The following is a 21777-nucleotide window of genomic DNA, read 5'->3' as shown; positions in this document are numbered from 1 at the left end:
CGTCTCAAGGCTGTTGCTTAACTCCACTTCAGATAATTAGTAAAAAGTTAAAACATGTTGGGGGATTGATGGTTTCTGTGAAATATGAGCACAAGTCAGTCAGCACACATTGCAAAGGTGATTGGGGGGCAGGGAGTATAGCTAATTCTCTGCTTAAAAATACATATATATATTGTAACTATTACCTATATGCTAAGTATTCCTGAGCAATAAACAAATTCAGAAAGAAAAAAAAATCATGCTTTCTCTGGTACCTATTGTATGTGCTAAACTTATTAGAAAATTTTATATATTTTTTAACATGTTGGCAGAGGGTAAAGCCATGCTTTGACTTGCTAAAAATGGTGTTGTCCAACAGCCCACTTAGTTCCCTGGTTCTTCATCTTTCTCTCAATCTTTCCCCCACCACATCCCTTTGAAAGGTTGCCTCATATATATATTTCATTGAAGAGTTATTTCTTCTCACTTATTCCATTAGAATTAAATATTTATTTAATTGCCCCCCAAAAAACAAAAAGAATCAAGTAGGCCAAAGAAGATAGTCAATGAAAACTGAATGCAAATATAAAGATTTAAGAAATCTTTTAAATATTCAATATATAGATAAGCTAAAAATGAACACTGTTACCACTCATATTTTACACGCATATTTTCAACAAATTAGATGAAATGGACCAATTTCACAAAAACACAAACTGAAACCAATTCAAGGTGAAATAGATGACCTGAATTGTACTATAACTTCTAAAGAAATAACATTTGTAGTTCAAAAATAATAAAAGGAAGTAAAATCTGCAAGATGATGGAAAAGGAAGTCCTAGGCCTCATTCTCTAACAAAAACACGGATAAAAGAATGCTATTTCACTTTACCGGTATCAGTCCCTCCCATTAGTTGTAACAGTCAGCATCTAAAAAAAAATCCCTTCAGCCCACAATTTCTCCCTCAGGGGCAGAAAAATGAGTGAAGCAACTATCTGACATTACTCTCACTTTTCAGGACGCTGCTTAAAAGATCTACTTCTATCTCAACTCACTCAAGAGTGCAGAGACAACTTCTGGGGGTAACTAAGAACAAAGAAAAGGGGAAAGAGCTCTCAGCTGCCTGCATGGATCTATGGGATTGAGAGAACGTATGCAAAAGTCCCAGAAATTTGTAAACTACCGAAACTGAAACAGGAAGAAGTAGAATATTTGAACAGACCCATAGTCAGCAAAGAAATTAAATTAATCGTCAAAGATCTCCTGACAAACAAAAGTCCTATGCCAGATGGCTTCCCAGGTGAATTCTACCAGACATTTAAAGAAGAGCTAATATCTTTTCTTCTCAAACTGTTCCGAAAAATAGAAATGGAAGGAAAATTTCCAAACTCATTCTATGAAGCTGATATGGGAAACAGAGGCAGAAGAAAAATTATTAAATTTCCTTACCCACTGACAAGCCCTTGAAACAGGCAGAGTGATAGTCCTCTAGGGACTCAAGTACCTCCACCTTTAGGCTTTGTTAAGGGCAAAGGGCAATCCTAGCCTGACCTACCTCTACCCCCAACCAGGATCCTGTAAGTCTACTTTACCAATTCCTTTGAAAACTTCCTTTATCTCTAAACCCTCCAAGATAAAATCATTCCCAAGCATAAGGCCCACTGATATACATCTAAAGGGTCTCATGACAAAGGTTTTATTACCATTAATGAATAACCTTTTTCCCAACAACAGCTAGACCCTCAAGGTCCTGGAAACCTTGCTCCCAAAATTCCTTAGAGATTTTACTCCATCCCTAAACCCCTCCCAACTTGCAAGTATATAACGGACCACTCCACACAACCCCAGGGCAGCAGCCCTTTCTGCCCATGGGTCCTGTCCCCGTGCTTTAATAAACCACCATTTTGGACCAAAGATGTCTCAAGAATTCTTTCTTGGTCATTGGCTCTGGACCTCACCCCACAGAACCTCACTTTTATTCTAAAACTTCATCAAAGCCAGCATTACCTTGATTCCAAAACCAGACAAGACCCCACTGAAAAAGAAAATTATAGGCCAATATCCCTGATGAACATGGATGCAAAAATCCTCAATAAGATACTAGCAAATTGAATTCAACAGTACTTTAAGAGAATTATTCACCAAGATCAAGTGGATTTAATCCTGGGCTACAGAGCTGGTTCAATATTCCCAAATCAATCAACATGATATATCACATTAATAAAAGAATGGATAAGAACCATATGATCTTGCCAATAGATGCAAAAAAAAAGAAAAAAGCATTTGACAAAATATAGCATCCTTTCTTGATTAAAAAAAAAAAAACCTTCAATAAAGTAGAGATATTTGGAACATATCTCAACATCATAAAGGCCATATATGAAAGACCCACAAGTAATATTATCCCTCAATGGGGAAAAACTGAGCCTTTCTCTTAGGTCAGGAAAAAGACAAGGATGTCTATTCTCACCATTACCACTTAACATAGTACTAGAAGTCTTAGCCTCAGCAATCAGACAACAAAAAGAAATAAAAAGTATCCAGAACAGCAAGGAAGAAGTCAGACTTTCACTACAGATGACATGATACTCTATGTAGAAAACCTGAAAGATGCCACCAAAAAATTGTTAGAACTAATTCACGAATTCAGCAAAGTTTCAGGATAGAAAACCAATATGCAAAAAGCTGTTGCATTTCTATGCCCCAATAATGAAGCAGCAGAAAAAGAAATTAAGGAATCCATCTATTTGCAATTGCACCAAAACCGTAAAGATACTTAGGAATAAACCTAAAGAGAGGTAAAAGATCTGTACTCTGAAAACTGTAGAACACTTATGAAAGAAATTGAAGAGGACACAATGAAATGAAAAGGCATTCCATGCTCATGGATTGGAAGAACAAACATTGTTAAAATGTCTATACTACTAAAAGCAATCTACATACTTAATGCAATCCTAACCAAATATCACCAGCATTTTTCATAGAGCTAGAACAAACAGCACTAAAATTTGTATGGAACTACAAAAAACTCTGAGTAGCCAAAGCCATTCTGAAAAAGAAAAACAAAACTGGAGGCATCACTGTTCTAAATTTCAAGCTATAGTACAAAGCTGTGATCACCAAGACAGTATGGTACTGGCACAAAAACAGACACATAGATCAATGGAAGAGAACAGAAAATCCACAACTATATGGTCAACTATTTTTTGACAAAGCAAAAAAGAATATTCAATGAAAAAAAGACAGTCTCTTCAACAAATGACCTTGGGAAAACTGGACAGCGGCATGCAGAAGAATGAAACTGGATCATTGTCTTACACCACACACAAAATAAACTCAAAATGGATGAAAGACCTAAATGTGAGACAGGAAACCATCAAAATCCTAGAGGAGAACACAAGCAAAAACCTTTTTGACCTTGGCCATAACAACTTCTTTCTAGTTACCTAGCCAGAGGCAAGGGAAACAAAAGCAAAAATGAATCACAGGGATTTCATTAAGATAAAAAGTTTCTGCACAGTGAAGGAAACAATCAACAAAACTAAAAGGTAGCCTATTTAATGGGAGAAGATATTTGCAAACAACATATCTGAGAAAGGGTTGGTATCTAAAATCTATAAAGAATGCAACACCCAAAAACCAAAAATCCAGTTAAGAAATGGGCAAAATGGCCAATAGACACATGAAAAAATACTCAACATCACTCATCATCAGGGAAATACAAATCAAAATCATGATGAGGTATCACCTCACACCTGTCAGAATGGCTAAAATTGACAACACAAGAAACAACAGGTGTTGGTGAGTATACAGAGAAATGGAACCCTCTTGCACTGCCGGTGGGAATGCATACTGGTTTAGCTACTCTGGAGAACGTATGGTGGTTCCTCAAAAAGATAAAAATAGAGTTACCCTATGATCCAGCAATTGCACCACTAGATATTTACTCAAAGGAGGCAAAAATACAGATTTGAAGGGATACATGCATCTCAGTGTTTATAGCAGCATTATCAACAATAGCCAAACTATGGAGAGAGCCCAAATGTTCATCAATGATGAATGGATAAAGAAGAGGTGAGATATATAGATACAGATGTAGGTTGATATATATGTATATATAGGATGGATGAAATAGGTGAAGGGGATTAAGAGGTACAAACTTACAGTTATAGAATAAATCATGGAGGTGAAAAGTACAGCATAGGAGACATAGTCAATAATACTGTAATATGCTATATAGTGACAGACGGTGACCATAATAGTTACAGTAAACATTGAGTAAAGCACAGAATTGTCAAATCCGTAGGTCTCCAGGAGTGCTGACAATACTGACTCCATCATTGACTGCGAGTTTGGGCCCCCTGGAGATTAATATACATACCTTAGAAATGCCTCTCAAGGTAGGGGAAGGGGCAGGCTTGCTTTGACCTCCTATGAATCTGTTAGAGATAACATCTTTCCTTCCCCTTCCACGCATAGGTAGTACTATAAAATCTAATTGAAGGGTAGCTGTCAGTTGTATGGAAGCCCTCTGAGGTACACGCTAACCCTTTGATCTCATTACAGTGCCCCTTCTGAGTGTCCCCTCATTCCATAAAATCTGTGGACTAAGGTCTGAATTTTGTGCAGAATAACTAAACGGCTGACATGGATTTCCTCCACCAGATCTTCCCTCTTGGTAAGTTTTCCTGAATAAAACTGTGTAAACTGTATGGGGTGGCCTGCTTTGTTTTCTGGTCTCAAAATGCCTTTTCAGTTTGGGGGATACTTTCCTATCTTTTCTCTACCTTCTAAAAATGTTACACACCTGGGGTATTTGGGTGGCTCAGTGGGTTGAGCCTCCGCTTTAGGCTCAGGTCATGATCCCAGGGTTGTGGGATCGAGCCTTGCATGGGGCTCCCTGCTCAGCAGGGAGGCTGCTTCCCTTTCTCTCTCTCTGCCTGCCTCTCTGCCTACTTGTGATCTCTGTCTATCATATAAATAAATAAAATCTTTTAAAAAAATAAATAAAATTTAAATAAAAATAAAAATGTTACACACCTAAAATTAATGTAACATTGTATGTCCATTTTACTTCAATAATTTCAAAAAACCTATATTCAACTGCATTTCTATATATAAGCAATGAACAGCTGAAAAGAAAAGAAAAATATGCGTGTATCCGTGTGTGCATGTGAATATGTGTGTCCATTTGGTGTGTTAGGCTTTCTCTAAGTAGAAAAAGGAAAAAATATGGCCCTGTACTCAGAAAGCCAAAAAGTACTTCTCTCTCTCTCTCTCTCTCTCTCTCTCACACACACACACACATTTCCCACTGACTGAGAGTTCTTTGGCAGAGAGGAATTCACAGAACACAAGACAGACAAACTTACCTAAGGTTTTATTATGGAGATTTTCCCCCCCAACCAAATATCAAAACAGAGTCCCTAGGGAGTTAGGTGAGACCACATGGAAAACAGCAATTACTTGGATTAAAGGGAGTCATTCATTCAAAAGGTACTTGCTGGGTACTCTGTCAAGGACTGGGAGACATTCCTGTAGTGCCCCTCTTGAGGAGCTAATAGTCTAGTTGTGAATACAGATATTAAACAAATAAATACATAAATGGAAAAACCCAGGAAATTGAGGGCAGAGGATTTCTATAAGAAGGAGCTGATCTAATCCACCTATCCTAAGATATCTTGGTTGGCTCCGTAGTATGTCTTAACTCTGTTTCCCCCTTTCGGTTCACAGAAAAACAAAATCCATATTAGGAGGGAGATATAGGGAGAGAGAGACAGCCTATCACCTGACCCCAAAACACAACTTTAATAGTAGGTCATGCACTCAGCATCTCTTTTTGAGTGGATTGGTTAAGTGAAAAGAAAAAGTCAATGAGCTCCATCTAGTGGCCAACATTTTAGTTTTTCCTCATGGCATTTTTATCCCGGCTTTTCCTCACTTCAGTTTGTCAGTATATATTGCCTGTTTCTCCCACTAAAATACAAGCTCCACATGGGTAGGAACTGTTTTGTTCATCACTGGAATCAGCAGAGTCCAGAAGGGGGCCTTCCATAGTAAAAACTTCATACCATATATATCTTTAAACATGTAAGTGAACATCCTTATGCTGCTTATCATCACAACTCCATTCCTGAGGGTTCTCCCTGAAATTTTACCATTTGGTTATTTAACATCATATTGACTTTCACAGGAATTTGATAGTTATTTATATTATTGTACTATTTAAAGGAGAATCTTCTCCCTCTCCCTCCTCACAAAGGATTTCATCATTATCTCTTCCTTACAGACCTAGAGAATCTGGTGTTAATTTCCTGCCACTGCTCTGGAGAGCCACCCAGCATAACGCATGTGGCACCACCACAGGCAGCAGTGCCAAAGAGATACTGCACACTATGACAGATACAGAGATCAAAAGGCCGTCACCATAGAAACCCTTTAGTGGGGGCACCTGGGTGGCTCAGTCGGTTAAGGGCTGCTTTCAGCTCAGGTCCTGGGATCAAGCCCCACATCAGGCTCTCTGCTCAGCAGGAAGTCTGCTTCTCTCCCTCTGCCTGCCACTCTGCCTACTTGGGCTCTATCTCTCTCCATCAAATAAATAAAGGAAACCTTTTAAAGAAAAAAAGAAGGAAGGTAAGAAAGGAAGAAAGAGAGAGAAAGGAAGAAAGAAAAGGAAAGAAACATTTTAGAAGCTGAGAATCTGCATATAGCCTGTAAGAGAGAGGCCTCTGAAAGATTGAGAACTCCATCAAGAATGTGAACCATGAAGGGGGCGCCTGGGTGTCTCAGTGTGTTAAGCCGCTGCCTTCCGCTCGGGTCATGATCCCAGGGTCCTGGGATCGAGTCCCACATCGGGCTCTCTGCTCAGCGGGGAGCCTGCTTCCTCCTCTCTCTCTGCCTGCCTCTCTGCCTACTTATGATCTCTGTCAAATAAATAAATAAAATCTTTATAAAAAAAAAATGTGAACCATGAGTTTCAGAGAGAGAGTAGATTGAGAAGAAACACATGACACCTGGCACGCCTGGGTGGCTCAGTGGGTTAAAGCCTCTGCCTTCAGCTCAGGTCATGATCTCAGGGTCCTGAGATCTCGAGCCCCGCATCGGGCTCTCTGCTCAGCGGGGAGCCTTCTTCTCTCTCTCCCTCTGCCTGCCTCTCTGCCTACTTGTGGTCTCTGTCAAATAAATAAATAAAATCTTAAAAAAAAAAAAAAGAAGAAGAAGAAACACATGACACCTCCCTGAGAAGAGCGTTTTCTACTAGATTCTAACACAATGATAATCACTTGTGTAGGGACATTTTCTAACACTATTTAGCCAGAAGCTACATACCTAGCCTAGAAGGGTATAATATTTGCCAAAACAAATATTATTGTATCTTACTTATGAACCCCATGTTTTGCATTTATTTTTTTCGTACCAAATTTATTTGTAAAGTCAAAATTTATTTTCTCTTGTAAAAGACTGTTCAGAGACTATGAAGACTTTCTGAACGGATTAAGTAACCAATGCTAATAGCTACATTGCTATAAATCCAGTCAAATATGTGTGTGGATAGACAGACAGATAGGCAGATAAACAGATCCATAGTTACCTTAGGCAGGCTTTCCATGGGAAAATGTATAATTTCTACTACAGTTTTTGAATTACTTAAACTAATGTTTGTATAGCTATTATTTATCTAGCTGGAAAGCATTAACACCTCTTGTGAAGCATTTCCAGGCAATGGAGCTTTGCTTCCACCTTGTTCTCCTCCCTGTTACTCCTCTATTGTCACCTGGGAGGTCATGTAAAAATAAAGTGGAATGCCTTTGGTAAGCAAACTAGCAAAGTCAGGAACACATCAACAGTCACAGTACAACAGCATGTCAGAAAATTCATATGAAAGAGTTAAACAGAATTGAAGTTGATTTCTCTCCCACTTAAATACAGTAGATGTGGGGCTGGAATAGTGGCTCCCTAATGTCATGGGCTCAGCCTCCTTCTCTCTCATTCTATTTATTGTTCCACCATCTTCAGCTTGCAGATTCCATCTGGTGGCCCGAGAGATCTGCAGCCATCTTGTTTGTACACAGACTGTCAGGGGAACTGCAGAACAAGGGAGCAATAAGGGCATGCTAGCCCTTTAAGATTTTCCTGGATGAAGTGCATGTAGTTTCCATTTATATCCCAGAGACCAGAATTTAGTTTTATCCCCAACCCAGCTACAACAGAGAGTGGAAATGTAGTCTTTATACCAACTACCCACAAACTCTGCTGAAATTTTGGAAGTTCTGTCACCAGCTAGACCCCAAGACCTGAACTTCACTGCTCACCTGCTTGTATCTACTGACCTTTGTGCCACTTTTTCCCCTAAGCTCTTCTTTCCAGTTTATCTATTCTGTAAGGAAAATCACTTATATTTAAGTGATTAATTCCAGGGAATCACTTATATTTCTATATTTCTCTTTAACATCAACATGATTTCTCTTACACATCAACATGAGTATAAAGAATAACATGAGGCTTAATGTAGGAACAAAGCATCTGAATCCCTAGCATTTGGTCATTCAGTCATTTAATGAGTCTGTATGTAAACCAATAACAGCAAGAGACAGCAAATCTAAGATATTTATGTTTTAACTCTACGTAAGCCCACCAAAATAACATTAAGGAGGTTATTTTAAGCCATAAACCCATGGGAACAAAAACAAAAGGAAAGAGAGTGGCAACAAAAATTAGAGAAGTTAGAAAGCAAGTGGGGTTTCTAGCAGACAGGTAGTAGACAGCAGATTCAGGTAAGTTGAGTCCTAAACCAGTCATGAAGAAAGTAAAAATGGCAGCTGCATCTACCCCCAGATGACTCTCCAAAGGTTCAGGACTAAACACAGAAGGATTATTTAAAGGACTTTCTAGGAAACGATTAGATCTCCAGACCCCCATTCCTGGCCCACATAGCCCTGTCAATTGCTCCCTCTTCATCTTAGCAAGAGATTACCAGTTTGTACTCTGAAGATGGTGAGTAAAGAGTGTCTGAATTTGGAGAAACCTAGCACACCTGAAGGTGGAGGGGCAATGCTGACATAGGAGCAGTAACTTAATGTCAGCAGAGCGAATGTTGAGATCCTTAGCCCTTTTTCCCTCCCCTTCCACCACCATAGTCCCAACCAATATCACCCCCCATTTTAGCAACGTCCTAAGAGGTTTTCCTGCTTCAACTCTTGCCTGCCCCCAAGTCTCTTCTCAAAAGCAGCTAGAGTATCTTTTTACAAAAATGTAATTAGGATTACATTATTCCTCAGCAAAAGGTTTCCCAATGGCTGCTTCAAAATAAAATCTGAACTCCTTTCTGGGGTCTACAGGGTTCTGCAGGATACAGCCCCTGCTTTCTTCTCTACCCTAATCTAGAAGCACTTTGCTTTTGGATTGCTATACTTAAACCACACTGATCTCATTTATTCCTTGTGCATGCCAAGTTTATTCCCTTTTCAGGGCATTTACCACTATTATTTTCTTTTCCAGAATCATTTTTTGCAAGGTCGCTTCTTCATCATTCAATTCAGGATTGAATGTCACCCCTAACAAAAAAGAAAAGAAATTCCCAACCATCCTATTTAAATCATCTGCTGTCTCCACCCATTATTGCTTCTTTTATAGCACTTATCATCATCCGAAGTCACTGTATATATTAATGCCTCTATGTGTGTTTCTCCCTCTGTAAGGTTTATGACACACACTTCCTCTGCCTCATTTTTTCAAGTAACCTCAGCACCTAGGTACTCAATTCATATTTGTTAGCTGTGAGGAAAAGAAAAGCAGCACCGGACATTGGGAACTGAACTGACACTTACTCTTAAGGCTTCAGTGTTATTAGGAACTGGCTGCAGTGTTCACCTATAGAATTTAACAGTTTAACAGAACACCAACATGAGACAAAAATTACTCTGTGATCATGATGAAGTGAGGTAACAGACAAGATCACTTAATAATCTTGCCTCAACACAGATTTAAAAACTAGGTCATAATGGAAACTGCAAAAATACTAAATTTCCTCCTCTCCCATTTGGCAACATTGTTGCCTCTTTACCAATTCCGAATTTACCCTTGCAATTTCCTTCCTCCTTCTATATAAAATGTCATATGATACCTCATCCTATAATTGCCTCTACTTCCTGACAGGATTCAAAACAGAATGAATCTCCCTTTCCTTGACTCCTCCCCCCAAATCACCTAATACATGCAAAAAAATTGTTAAGTCATTTCTAACGCCCTGTTATTGGAATAACCAACCCACGGCTCCCCAGGGTGTGTGTTCTCCCTCCTTGCAACCAGTAATATACCCAACTTTCTGACTACAGGTGTGTTCTTGGTGGTCTTCTGGACCACCAATATTGTCCAGCAAAAAGGAGAGTATTGACAAATTGTTGGAAAATATTGACAACTGAATGGTTTCCACAACAATTCACGATCTAGGGCTAGGGTCTCTGTAGCACCCAGTAATTTCTCCATTCACCTAATTGTCTCCTGAACCTCCTTGTACCTAGTTGAAGAGTATATTCCTTTAACCAAAGATTACCTTTGTTCCTTCCTCTAGGCTTAAGTAACAATGTTGCTGTCACTCTCACTTCATCTATCCACCCATCTTCTTAAAATAGGAGAGGAAGAAAGTCCAATTGTGAAATGTGATACTTAACAGAAACAGTGCTTTCACTAGCACTACATCATCTAAGACTGGTGGGGTCTTTTTCTCCTTGGCGATTTTTTCTTAAACTTTGAAATGTCGTATATTTCCCTCCAGTGTCACACTCCCCTTTCCTTGTCGGTTCTCTAATCGAACTCTTTTTTCTTTCTTTTTTTTTTTTTTTTTCTATTAAGAGATGTAAAGTCCTGCCTTCCCCCCCCCCCCCTTAAGCTTTTGTTTATTAGACACAGAGAGACAGCGAGAGAGAGAACACAGGCAGGGGGAGTGGGAGAAGAACAGGCTTCCCGCTGAGCAGGGTGCCCGATGCAGGGCTCCCTGTGGTGCTCGATCCCAGAATGCTGGGATCGTGACCTGAGCTGAAAGCAGCCCCTTAACGACTGAGCCACCCAGGCGCCGGTAAATTCCTGCTTTTTTTCTTACCCCCATCACAGGCGATGAATACATCTACAAATCCCTTTTCACATTCTGTTTAGACTTGCCCTCTGCCAGGCACCCTCCAACATCATTCTATCTACAGCCATCCCTGTCCTAAGCGCAGTGCCCCAAGTTTGCCCTTTCTTCCAAATCAGTCCTTATCCTACAACCACCCCCACCCAAATCAAGGATGCATATCTAATTAGGGCCCTGGGCCTAGTCTTCATCCCCAATCCCCGGCCTATCCAGGTCTCCCCGCCCCACCCCGCGGCTCAGACCTGCCTCTACCCCGCCGACCTAACACAGCCCCACACCTCCACCTGCCTGCGCAGCCCGCGCCCCGTCGACTCCCCGCCACCCCACCCCGCCTCCCGAGCGAACCAGTCCGCGCTAGCGGCCGACGCCTCAGCCAATCCACGTTCTGCACCCCGCTCCAGCGTCCCGCCGCGCCCGGGCGCCGCCCCCACGTCCGAGTCCCTCCGCTCCCCACCCCGCCCTGGAACGCCCGGGGGCGGGGAGCCGGAGGAGGCGGGACTGGAGCGCTCCTGCGGTGAGTGCGCGGCGGGCGGGTGTAGCGGACCCGGCGCGTGGAGTCTTGTGGAGCCAGGCCGGCCGGGAGGGAGGTCGCCGAGCGCCGCGCCGGGCGGGGCCGAGAGCCGGGCTGGATCTCCTTCAGGACTCGGACTTGCGCTCGGGGGCCGGGGCCGGCGCCCGCGCTGAATCACGTTTCTTCCGGGCGCGTGGCTGGCCTCGCAGCGTGCGGCCCCTGCCCCCCGGTCATCCAAAAAGACCGGCTTTGTGCCTCCCTTGGCTCTTGATTCGACGCCTCTGGCACTGTGGGAACACCGACTCCAGTTCGTCCATAACCGGGCTTCCTAAGAAGAAAGGGAACGCAGGCTGTTCTGCTGCCAAGTAAGTGAAGTGTGGAATCTCCAGCGCGTCGTGGAAAGAGCCGCACAGCTCCAGCGGCGGCTCCGGGCGGTCCCCCGCCTGGCGGGGGGCGAGAGCTGGGCAGCTCGCTCTCTCCCACGGCGGCCGCAAGTGTCACCTCGTGCTGGTCAGAAACCTCGTTCCTTCTCCTGGAAACCAGGCAGCCCCACTTCTGACCCTGGGCACATGTATAGTTCACGGACCCCTGTTCACAGAATGGCTTTCCAGCAGTTTCAGGATCCGCCGCCTTTTAGCTCGGGCTAAATATGGCTAATTTTTCCCACTCTTGCTCCAGTCAGGATTTGGAGGCTTATTCCCAATGTACTTCCCCAGCCAGTACCGGTTCACCTTCTAGGTGCCTTCTGTTGCACGGGGGAACCTTATAAACATTGTAGAAGTGTATGGGCAGGGAGAGCATGAAGGAGAAATAACTTTTGTTCGGACTTCACAGAGTGGGTGGTGCGTTGATTAGCATCAGCCTTTGTTTGCAGACATTCACCTTAGCCTTCCCTGACCTTGCAGTTAACCTTTGTCAAGTTACATAAATCTCTTCCTCTTTCTCTCCTCCGCAGGTGCAAAGTGGTTATATGTAAATTGATCATCTGGGTTTAAGGCCCGACTTTCAAATTTGATACAATTCACTTTGTCTACTTTTTTTTCACATTGTAGCTGTGGATTCTGCACCCTACCCCCCGCCCCCCCCCCCGCCCCCAGCAATTCACCAGCCTTCTCCGCTTCTGCCACACATACCTGCTGTAACTTCATTTTAAATAGTTGACTCCCGTGATAAGAAATACATTGTTTTTCTATTGATCATGCGTATTTGAATATGGAGATGACCTTATCTACAATATGCCATAATCTGGTTTACCAGATCACCTTGATTCACAATTGCCTGGTTTTCTTCATAGAACATTGTTTTTAAGGAGAAACTAGAAAAAAATACAGTGAAATTATTGCTTAGAATTAAAAGCCATATACGTTTGAATTTTCTCCAACTTTTCAATGACATCCAAATTTGTTCATCTATTTTTATTATTTGTGAGTATATGTATGGAGTGTTAACTGCATTAGGAAGTGCTGGTCAAAATGTGTATGTAAAGCACAGAAGAAAAGTAGTAGTTTCAGAGGTTCTGAATCTGTATGTCAGCCTACTTAGATTTCTCTGGAGGTTTTTTTTTTTGCACTGATGTCCCCACAATTCTTCCCACAATCAGATTAGTTAGTGAGAGATTAATGAATGAGTAGACAGAATCCAGATGTGGGTATTGAGAAATTCCATCATTCAATGGCAGATTGGAGGAGAGGTAGGAAGGAAATGAGAGATTGTAGTATGTCAAAAGCCAAGGGTATATGGTGTTTCTGGGAGGGGACAGGGTTTGACCAACAGGATCTAAAACTGCAGGGAGCTCAAGGGAAGTGAGAGGATTGCCAGATGTTCACTGGACTTAACAATTTGAAGGTCAAAGCTGACTTGAACAAGAGCCGTGTCTGTGGAGTCCTGGGTACAAAAGTCAGTTGGCACCAGGTTGAAGAGTATAGATTGAGGAAAAGAAGACAACTGAGAACATAACTTTTTAAAAGCTTAGCTCTCGCGAGAAAATAACTGGAAAGTTTTGATTTGAAGAGGAAATGAGCAACAGGGAGGAGAAGGTAGAGTCAAGAATTTTAATTTTTGTTTATATTTTGTATTTATTGTTTTTTAACCAGAAGAGATGTAAGCAAGGAACGTTGCATATACCAGAGAAAGGGGTAAAAATCATTGGAGCAAGGTCTCCATAGAGTTAGTCATGGGAGGAAGAATTATCCTTTTGTGGGAGGGTCACTTTATTATAATAGAAGGGAAGGAAAGCATTTGGGGGTTTGGTGTTTTCAATTTGAGTACATTGAAATGGCAAATCTGATAGCTTCTGTTTTCTCTGTGATAGGAATCAAGGTTATCTACTTGGAATAAAGTGCTTTTAGGTTAAAGGAGTGTGGGAAAAATAAAATATAGTCATTCTCGACTGTGGGAGAGAAGTATGGCCTGTTCTTTTAGGATTTCCAGTTGGGCCTGAGAATTGAACTGCCATAATGCAGATAACAGGAGAAGAGCATACACATTTAATATAAGGTCTATGTGACACAGGAATCCTAAGAAAATGAAGACCTGAAGCAGTGGCAAAAAACAAATGTTGCTATATAGGTTGAACTGGGAAAGGCAATTGTGGAAAAGTAACCAAAATATTTGGGGAGGCTAAAGGAAGGTAAGAGTTATTTTAACAAGTTCTGTGTTTACAGAATTCTCTCAGCTTCAACTTTCCATGTAGGAATGTTTCTTTTTTCCTGTGCAGGGAGAGCACTTTTCACAAGGGAATTTTATCTCCTGTTTTCAGAAGGAAGGAGAAGAATTAGATTGCTCTTCTTGTGTTTGCTGTTTTTCAAGTGCTTTTAGCTCAAAATAATTCTTATTCTAAAGTGGGATATTTTGAGGTGACATATTCTGCCATCCTTCTCCTATAAAATATAGCATAAATGCTGGAGAGTTTGGGAATCAATTTGAGATTGATGACCATGAATTTAATGGTGAAATCGAACATGTCCCATGTGACTTTCCCCAGCATTCCACAGCTTGGGAAAACCAGACTCTGTGGAAGACTTCCTCCAGGGCTAGAGTGTTGAAAACAGGTGAAAGGACAGACAGGTGGGTAGGGCATTGTCAAGAACATTACCAAAGTGGTAGAACTGGCATCTAATCTGGAAAATAATGGAATGGGAAGGCTGACTGGGAAAAGGAGAGGAAGCCTCCTAGAGATCTTGATAATACTGAAGAATAGAATAATTAGCTGAAAGGGATGGTAGCTTATGGTCAAAAAGCAGAATGTTTCAGTTAGTTATTTTGGAATTAGACCAGACCGAGGTAATGGTAAGGTGCAGGGTCAGGATATAATGGCAGGAAAGTGACTAAGGTGGAATGGAGCAGAAGACCAACAGACATGGGATTGTCAGCTGTTGGGAGGATCCTCTCTGAAGCCACTGAAATTACCTGGGATGATCACAGTACTTTGCGTTGAGAAGAAAACTGTATGCCTAATGACAAATCTTTAGTAATGACGGGAAGTTATCAGCAGACCAGGAGATAACATTAGTGAGGCAGATGAGGGAACTAATAGTCTGGAAGTGGTGAAATGGACAACGGGAAAGACTTAGGTGCGGAATATTAAAACAAAACCCAGCACTGAGGAACATAGAAATGGTATCTTCAGGGAACAATAAGATTGGCATTAAAGCAAGGAAAACACGCTGAGAATGTAAAGATACATTGAAATTTGCTGATTATGGCCTATTTGTTCCAAAAGACACAGTGGAAGGTATGGAAAGTGGCAGAGAAATGAAGAACTGGGTCACTTGCCAGGGATTACATTGTACCGTGGAGGTAATATACTGTTGAAGGTAGCTAGAGATGATGCAGAATTTAGACTTTGGGATTTCCAGATGAAAACAGATGGATTTAGTGTTGACTCCCTATAGAGAATGGGCACTGAGACCTGCTGGCCAGAGGGTATGGTTCACCCAGTGTGGAGTGAAATCTCCCAAGAATTGTGCCTAAGCTCACACATGATCAGCCATTGATTTACCAACCCCTTCTGACTTGACCTTCAAATCAACGGTTTGTATATTCATCTGTTTTGAAAAATGAGGGAACTGAGGTTCAACAAGAATCAGTGACTTGTCCAAGGATGGGAAACTTTTTAATTTTTAAAATTATTTTTATTAATATATAATGTATGAAATCTTTTTAAAATATCAGAATAAGGACTAGAATTGAGGTACTCTGGTTCCTATGCTGTTTTTTCACCTAGTTTATCTCAAGAAGGTAGAAGAGGTTTCTCCCATTTTTCTACTTACAAGAAAGCATTTTGCTTATACTTTGCTTGAATACCTAAGAAATTGGGCTGAACTTCAATTAATGGACATTTGTTTGCTGGGGGTGGGGGGAAAACAACTGTATTATCCTAAATCAAGTAACTCCGTGATACTAAATAAGATTTTTCGATATTGTTCTGTTTGGTAATATCTTTCCTTAAAACAACCCATATTGCCTAACCTAGTTAATATTTTATTCTTGAACGGAACAGTTAATGACAGAAGACTAGGCATTTCTTGATTTAAGAAAACCTGTTCTTCAACTTGAAAGACGTACAACATAAGGGGTAATTGTTTACTTTAAAAAGGAATCAATATTTCATAAAAGGCCTCATTAATAGTCCACCTAAATCATTAATTTATAGTGTGATTTTTTCTGTATTTATTCAGTCATTTAATATTGTTATTTATCAAGGGCCTACCGGGTGCCAGAGAATGCATTGGTAAACTAAACACATCAGGTCCCTGTTCATGAAACATATGAAATAAGTGAATGAGTGACCAAACAACAGCAACAAAAGTGCTTTGCAGAGAATTTAAAGGGCAGAAGTGAAATAGAATGGCTAAAGATTGTCACTTGAAGCTGAGATTTTGTTGACAAGGTCAGGATTTTATATTTAACCTTTAAAGAAGCATCTAATATATTATTTCTCACCTTTAAATCTTTCTGTAGCCTTAACATTTCGGTAACTTGAATAGATTCATAGCTAGCTGGCTTCAGTGGATTCCTTTGAGTCATAGACTATGTCTCTTTTTCTAAAGTTTAATTAACTACCAGAGATAGAGGAAGTGCCATCCACTTGATACAGCATTTTCCTAAGTAAAACCTTATGAGAAGTTTCTTCTTATACATTTGGATATTTTTTAGAATGCTGGGTTTTCTTATACTTGTAAGTACAGTACAGTAATAGAATTTCTTATTTCTTTGGTAAGTCTTCCTTATAGGTGGAGATGTAATTCAGAATGCATGCTTGTTGTGTAACTGGAATCTATTGAAATAGTTTGCTCGCTGTCTATGGGATTGTTGAAGAAAGTACTATCTATGAAAATAACTTAAGATTCATTCATATATTTTTTATATTTGTCGAGGACTTGATATAATCCTTTTCAAACAACTTACTAAATTCTGTTTTTAACCACTTTAATTTACTGTCAAAAATTGTGATGTTTTACCAGTGACTATTATCCAGGAAATTATGAGAATTGAGTATTTCCTAGATTGAAGTATTCTGGTTTTTATAGCTGCTACAAATGAAACTTTTACTTACTGTAATTTTATGCCCTTGACTAAATGAGAGCCTTGTTTTTTGAATTTACAATATCCTTACACATCTTTAGTTTAAAATGACAGATGCATAAATTTTTGTAAGATAAGGAGGATTCTATTAGAATGATTCTAGTGGTGAGAGATTACATATGGGAAGAACACAGCTATCAACAATTTTTACTTATATTTTATATAAGCTTATGGTCCATTAGGTAGCTGCAAGTATCTGATAGTGATGTAAATATCATACATTTTCTTCCTTTTAAAGTTTTTCTTTTATTCTACAGCATGTTTTCGGCCCAGTGGAGACTCTGCTCCCTTAACAGTACAGCAAAATTCCTGACAATTAATTCTTCAAAAATCCTTGGACTCCCTACTTCTGCTGTATGTATTGCTTAATCACTGACACAGATAAATATTATGCATATCCTGTTATGTCAAAAAAAAAAAAGAGATACAGTTTTTCAAGTACTTTATAAGCATTTTATTGGCTTAACCCACTGAGCCACCCAGGTGCCCATAAGCATTTTATTGGAATGAGTATTTCTATGCTATGTGAACCGGAAGTATCATTTGTCACTGTTAGAGCTGATTCTCATGACGCTCCCTGAGCGACTGCTTGTGTGTGTATGTATCAGACACAGGGTGGGCATTGCCTTCTCATCATCTCATTTTATCTTTATAAAACTCATCAAGTTATGAATTGTTATACTTCCTTCCTGTGGAGGCTTAGATAGGTGTGGTAACTTGCCCAAGGTCACAGATTTTAAGCGACATAACCAAAATACCACACTCACGCCTGCCTAATACGGGCACTCCCAAGAAAGGGCATGCTTTGTTTACTCAAGATAGGATATTACAGTGACTATCAGTGCTGGCCCTGTGACTTCAAAAAATATGGCAGATTGAGGAACAAGTTATATGAAATCATGGAAAAGCAAACAAATCCAAAATGTGGGTCATAACCACAGGGTAGATAACTGACCTAATTTCTTTAGTAAGTCAGTGACATGGGAGAAAATGGGAGAGGGTAAGTTTAGAAGGACTGCCCTAGGATGAAAAGAGGCTTGAGAACTTCATCCAGCAAATACAATGTGTAGACCTTGTTTATGAACTTGATGCAATCAAATGAAATGTAAAAAAGACATATATATATATATATATATATATGTACTAGATGGTACTGTTAAAGAAACAAAAGCCAACTGAGAAAATTTGAAGATCTAACAGATTTTATTAAATGACTGTGAGCAGGGCACCCATCCCATCCAGGAGGCAGAGAAGAGCCCCCAGGGAGCGGTACAAAAAACGGAAGGAGGGTGGGGAAAGAAAGTAATTAGCAAAGGAAAGTAATGAATTCCAGGCCAGGTGGCTTTCCATTGGTGGGGTGGGTGGGGTAGATGACAAGGGGTCTTATCATGCAGATTACCTCATCTTTCTTTGGGGGATGTGAGGGGCCCATGTGATGGACTTTTGGGCACTAATTGAAAACTTCCTGGCTGACTGGTTAAGACAACATTTCTGGTGGAGGTTGAAAGTGTCATTAGATTAGGTATTAAACCCCAATGTGGGAACTTGATCTAAGTGGCATCATTTTGGGCTTGTGGTTTTGTTTTTAACAATTCTCTCCATTCTCCAGGTAACTGAGAGATGGGATCAAAATTTAAGGCACCAGTGCCACTCTCCGCTACCACTCTGAAATTCACAGTTTTCCTTGTTTCTTTGTCTGGTGCCTATAGGTCATGATCTTCCTGTTCAACTTCTTGATATTCACAGGTCACAGTTTTCAGTTTACACTGGTTAAGTTGGTTATTTTCTTCATTTCTTAGATGGCCCACTCATTTGTTTGATGGTTAATGGCTACAAACATGCATGTAAAGCTCTTGAGAGAATACAGTGCGTCAGGAAGATTATTATGATTGCTGTAAGGAGGATAATCCCCAATGTTGGAGTGTACTTTGAAGCCATGGTCCCAAGATCCAAACCAGTCAAAATAAAATAAGTCAGAGAAAGCCCCCATGGAAGGAGTCATTTTTTCTGTGATCTCATGTAATTTAGCTTCAATTTCCCAGAATGCTAATCTTGGCACAGCAGGTAGTGTTGGCCACACCACAGACACCTCCTTGTTCAGCTATAAGATCATCAAGAGCTGTTCTAGTATCAAGGACAACTTTGCCAGAGAGGCTCAAGATCTTTGTTGGGTGTCTAGGCCATAGCAACAGATACTACGTTATCTTCAAAAGTGAGGGAGAGGTTTCTGATCACATCTTGTTTTCATTAACTCCTAACCAGGAAAGCATGGCACTGCCAAAAAGAAACAAATCCTGAATCATGAATGCCTCCTGGTAGGTCTTTTTATCTCGATGGTATAAGTTCAAGGGAATCTACTAATGAGAAGCCTTAGTTTGCTTGTAAAAAGTTAGCTGTACAATTAACTTTAAGAGTCATTGCCCAGTTGTGCACCAACTAGGCATTCATAGGCCAACGGAGAATGTTAACTGCCTCAAAGACACACAACCATTCCCTTTAGGTGGTGCTATTAATGAATTCATTCTCGGGGATTATTGCATTCACCCTCTCCAGCCTGGGGTCAGTTAGGTTTTCAGCACCCACCAGAAGAAAATCTAGCCTGAGAGAGTTGTTCATTTGAAATACCCTGCAAAGATGGGTGTTGCTGGTGAGATGCCTTAGAGCAGGGAGCAGAAGCTAGATGATCACAAGAACATGCGGGTGCAGATGTACCAAGGTGTACATAAGTAGTTGTGTTTCCTTGGGTCCATACACTCATAGTTGAAGAAAGATAAAAGCAAGGGACAGGTTGTTCTGGCTGTAAACATTGAAATTAGCGGGAGTCTTCTGGGGGAGTCAGTTGTAGTTTGCAGTGACATTAGGAAAAGAAGAGAAGTTAGTTACAGAGAGGACGAGGGGGTCTTTAGCATCATGGACAGATTGGAATCTTTGATGACAAGCCAGCAGTCTGAAAGATGACACCTCCCCACTCCTCAATGGCCTGGGAGATACACATGAGAGCGTATCTTTCCAGGCTGTCACCAGAGGAAAGAAAAAGGAGAAAAGGAGAAAAAAAGTTAAAAGTATGAAGTCTTCATCTGGCACCTTGGGCAGAAGCTGCTCACCTTGATGTGAACTACTTGTCTTCCCTTTTCTATTCAATTTAGAGGTCTCCAGCATCTATACAGGACCAGAGGTCAGTTGGGGCCATCTTTAGCTGTGAGATTGGTAGGCAAGCCTCAGTGCCCTCTAGTTTTGGCCTCTAGTGTCAGGAACATTTGGTAAGGTCGTTTCCAATGTGGCTTGAGAGCTGCTTTTACCCCCTCTCTGCAACAGGGCTTCTAAAATCAACAGGCTCCAGACTAACCCACAGGATCCTTTGAACTGGGGTTAGAGAACCCTTCTTTAACCTGTTGATGGTAGGCTTTAGAATTAGTCATTAGAGGCTTACAGTAGCTGGTCATACTGGCATGAGGGCAGAAAAGGGATCATACTGGCAGGGGATCAGCAGAAAGTTGCATGCCAGTAGACTTTGGCCTACTGGTAATCATCTCATATGGAGTGAGTGTATATTTTCCAAGGGCGATATTGTCAATTAGCAACAGAGCTAGCAGCAGCGCCTTAGGCCAAGGGAGTCCAGTAGAGTCTAAGCTTAGAGATTTTAGGTTGGAAAATTCCATTAGTTCTTTGAACTTTGCCAGTAATTGAAGGTATTAGAGACAATGATAATTCCAGGATGTTTGTAAGGCCTTTATTAAAGCTTGAATGATTTTCCCAGTGAAGTGGGTATCTTGATCACTAGAAATTGTAGAATGTGTACCCCAAGTGGAAAGCATGTTTGCTAACAGTTTCTTTGCCGTGGTGAGGGCATTAGTCTCACAGCAGGGAAAAACTTTAGCCAGCTAGAAAATGTAAAAACAATAACAGGAACATACTGATAATCCCAGAATTGTGGCAAATGAATGAAGTCCAGCTGCAGGTATTCCAAAGGTCCACAGGGAGGAGGTTTGAGGCCTCTGGGAACAAAAATGGGTTTTCCAGAACTATGGACCTGATAGGTTAGATATTGACAATAAACTGGTTTTTGTTTTATGTTTTTGTTTTGCAGTGTTGTAGAAATCTCCCCACCAATGTTTATTTATAAATTGAGTTATTTTAAACACATCATGGTGGGTGAAGCAATGTAAAAATCAAAAAACAGAATTTGCCAAGGGGCTGGGAAGAACGAAGGGCCCATCTTGGGTTTCCCATATCCCTGACTGTTGAAATTATAGTCATTATTTGCCCATCCTAATTTTTCTGATTCAGGAGCAGACTGTTGCCATGTCGCAAGGACATTAGGATGGCAAATCTGGCAAAAAGAGGTCATTCTTTTGTAGAAGCGGAATAGACTTTACCCACATGTTCCACAACCTTTACAGATTCTCTTGCTGTTGTCTCTGCATGAAAGTCCACTGGGGCATTTCCCTTATAGTCAGGCTTAGTCCTTTTAGTGTGTGTCTGTATTTGAGGACAGCAACTTCAGAAGATAAAAGAGCAGTTGTGGTCATGTACTTGTCCATTTTTGATCGGGGTCCCAGTGGACATGAGAAA

General features: G+C 40.7%; 1 protein-coding gene across 1 annotated transcript in view; it reads left to right on the top strand.

Annotated features, from left to right (window-relative positions):
- The first annotated feature begins 11651 nt into the window (after positions 1–11651).
- KYAT3 (kynurenine aminotransferase 3) overlaps positions 11652–21777 on the top strand; it is a 55901-nt gene continuing 45775 nt past the window's right edge. Inside the window, exons 1-2 of the mRNA XM_044238641.1 lie at positions 11652–11984; positions 17463–17559. Coding sequence (XP_044094576.1) covers positions 17464–17559 — 96 coding nt within the window. The 5' untranslated portion in view covers positions 11652–11984; position 17463. The remainder of the gene's footprint in view (positions 11985–17462; positions 17560–21777) is intronic.

Source organism: Neovison vison, chromosome 2 (assembly GCF_020171115.1).
Source record: "Neovison vison isolate M4711 chromosome 2, ASM_NN_V1, whole genome shotgun sequence".
Taxonomy (NCBI): domain Eukaryota; kingdom Metazoa; phylum Chordata; class Mammalia; order Carnivora; family Mustelidae; genus Neogale; species Neogale vison.
The sequence above is the reverse complement of the archived record's forward strand: the minus strand, read 5'-3'. Positions and strand labels throughout refer to the sequence as shown.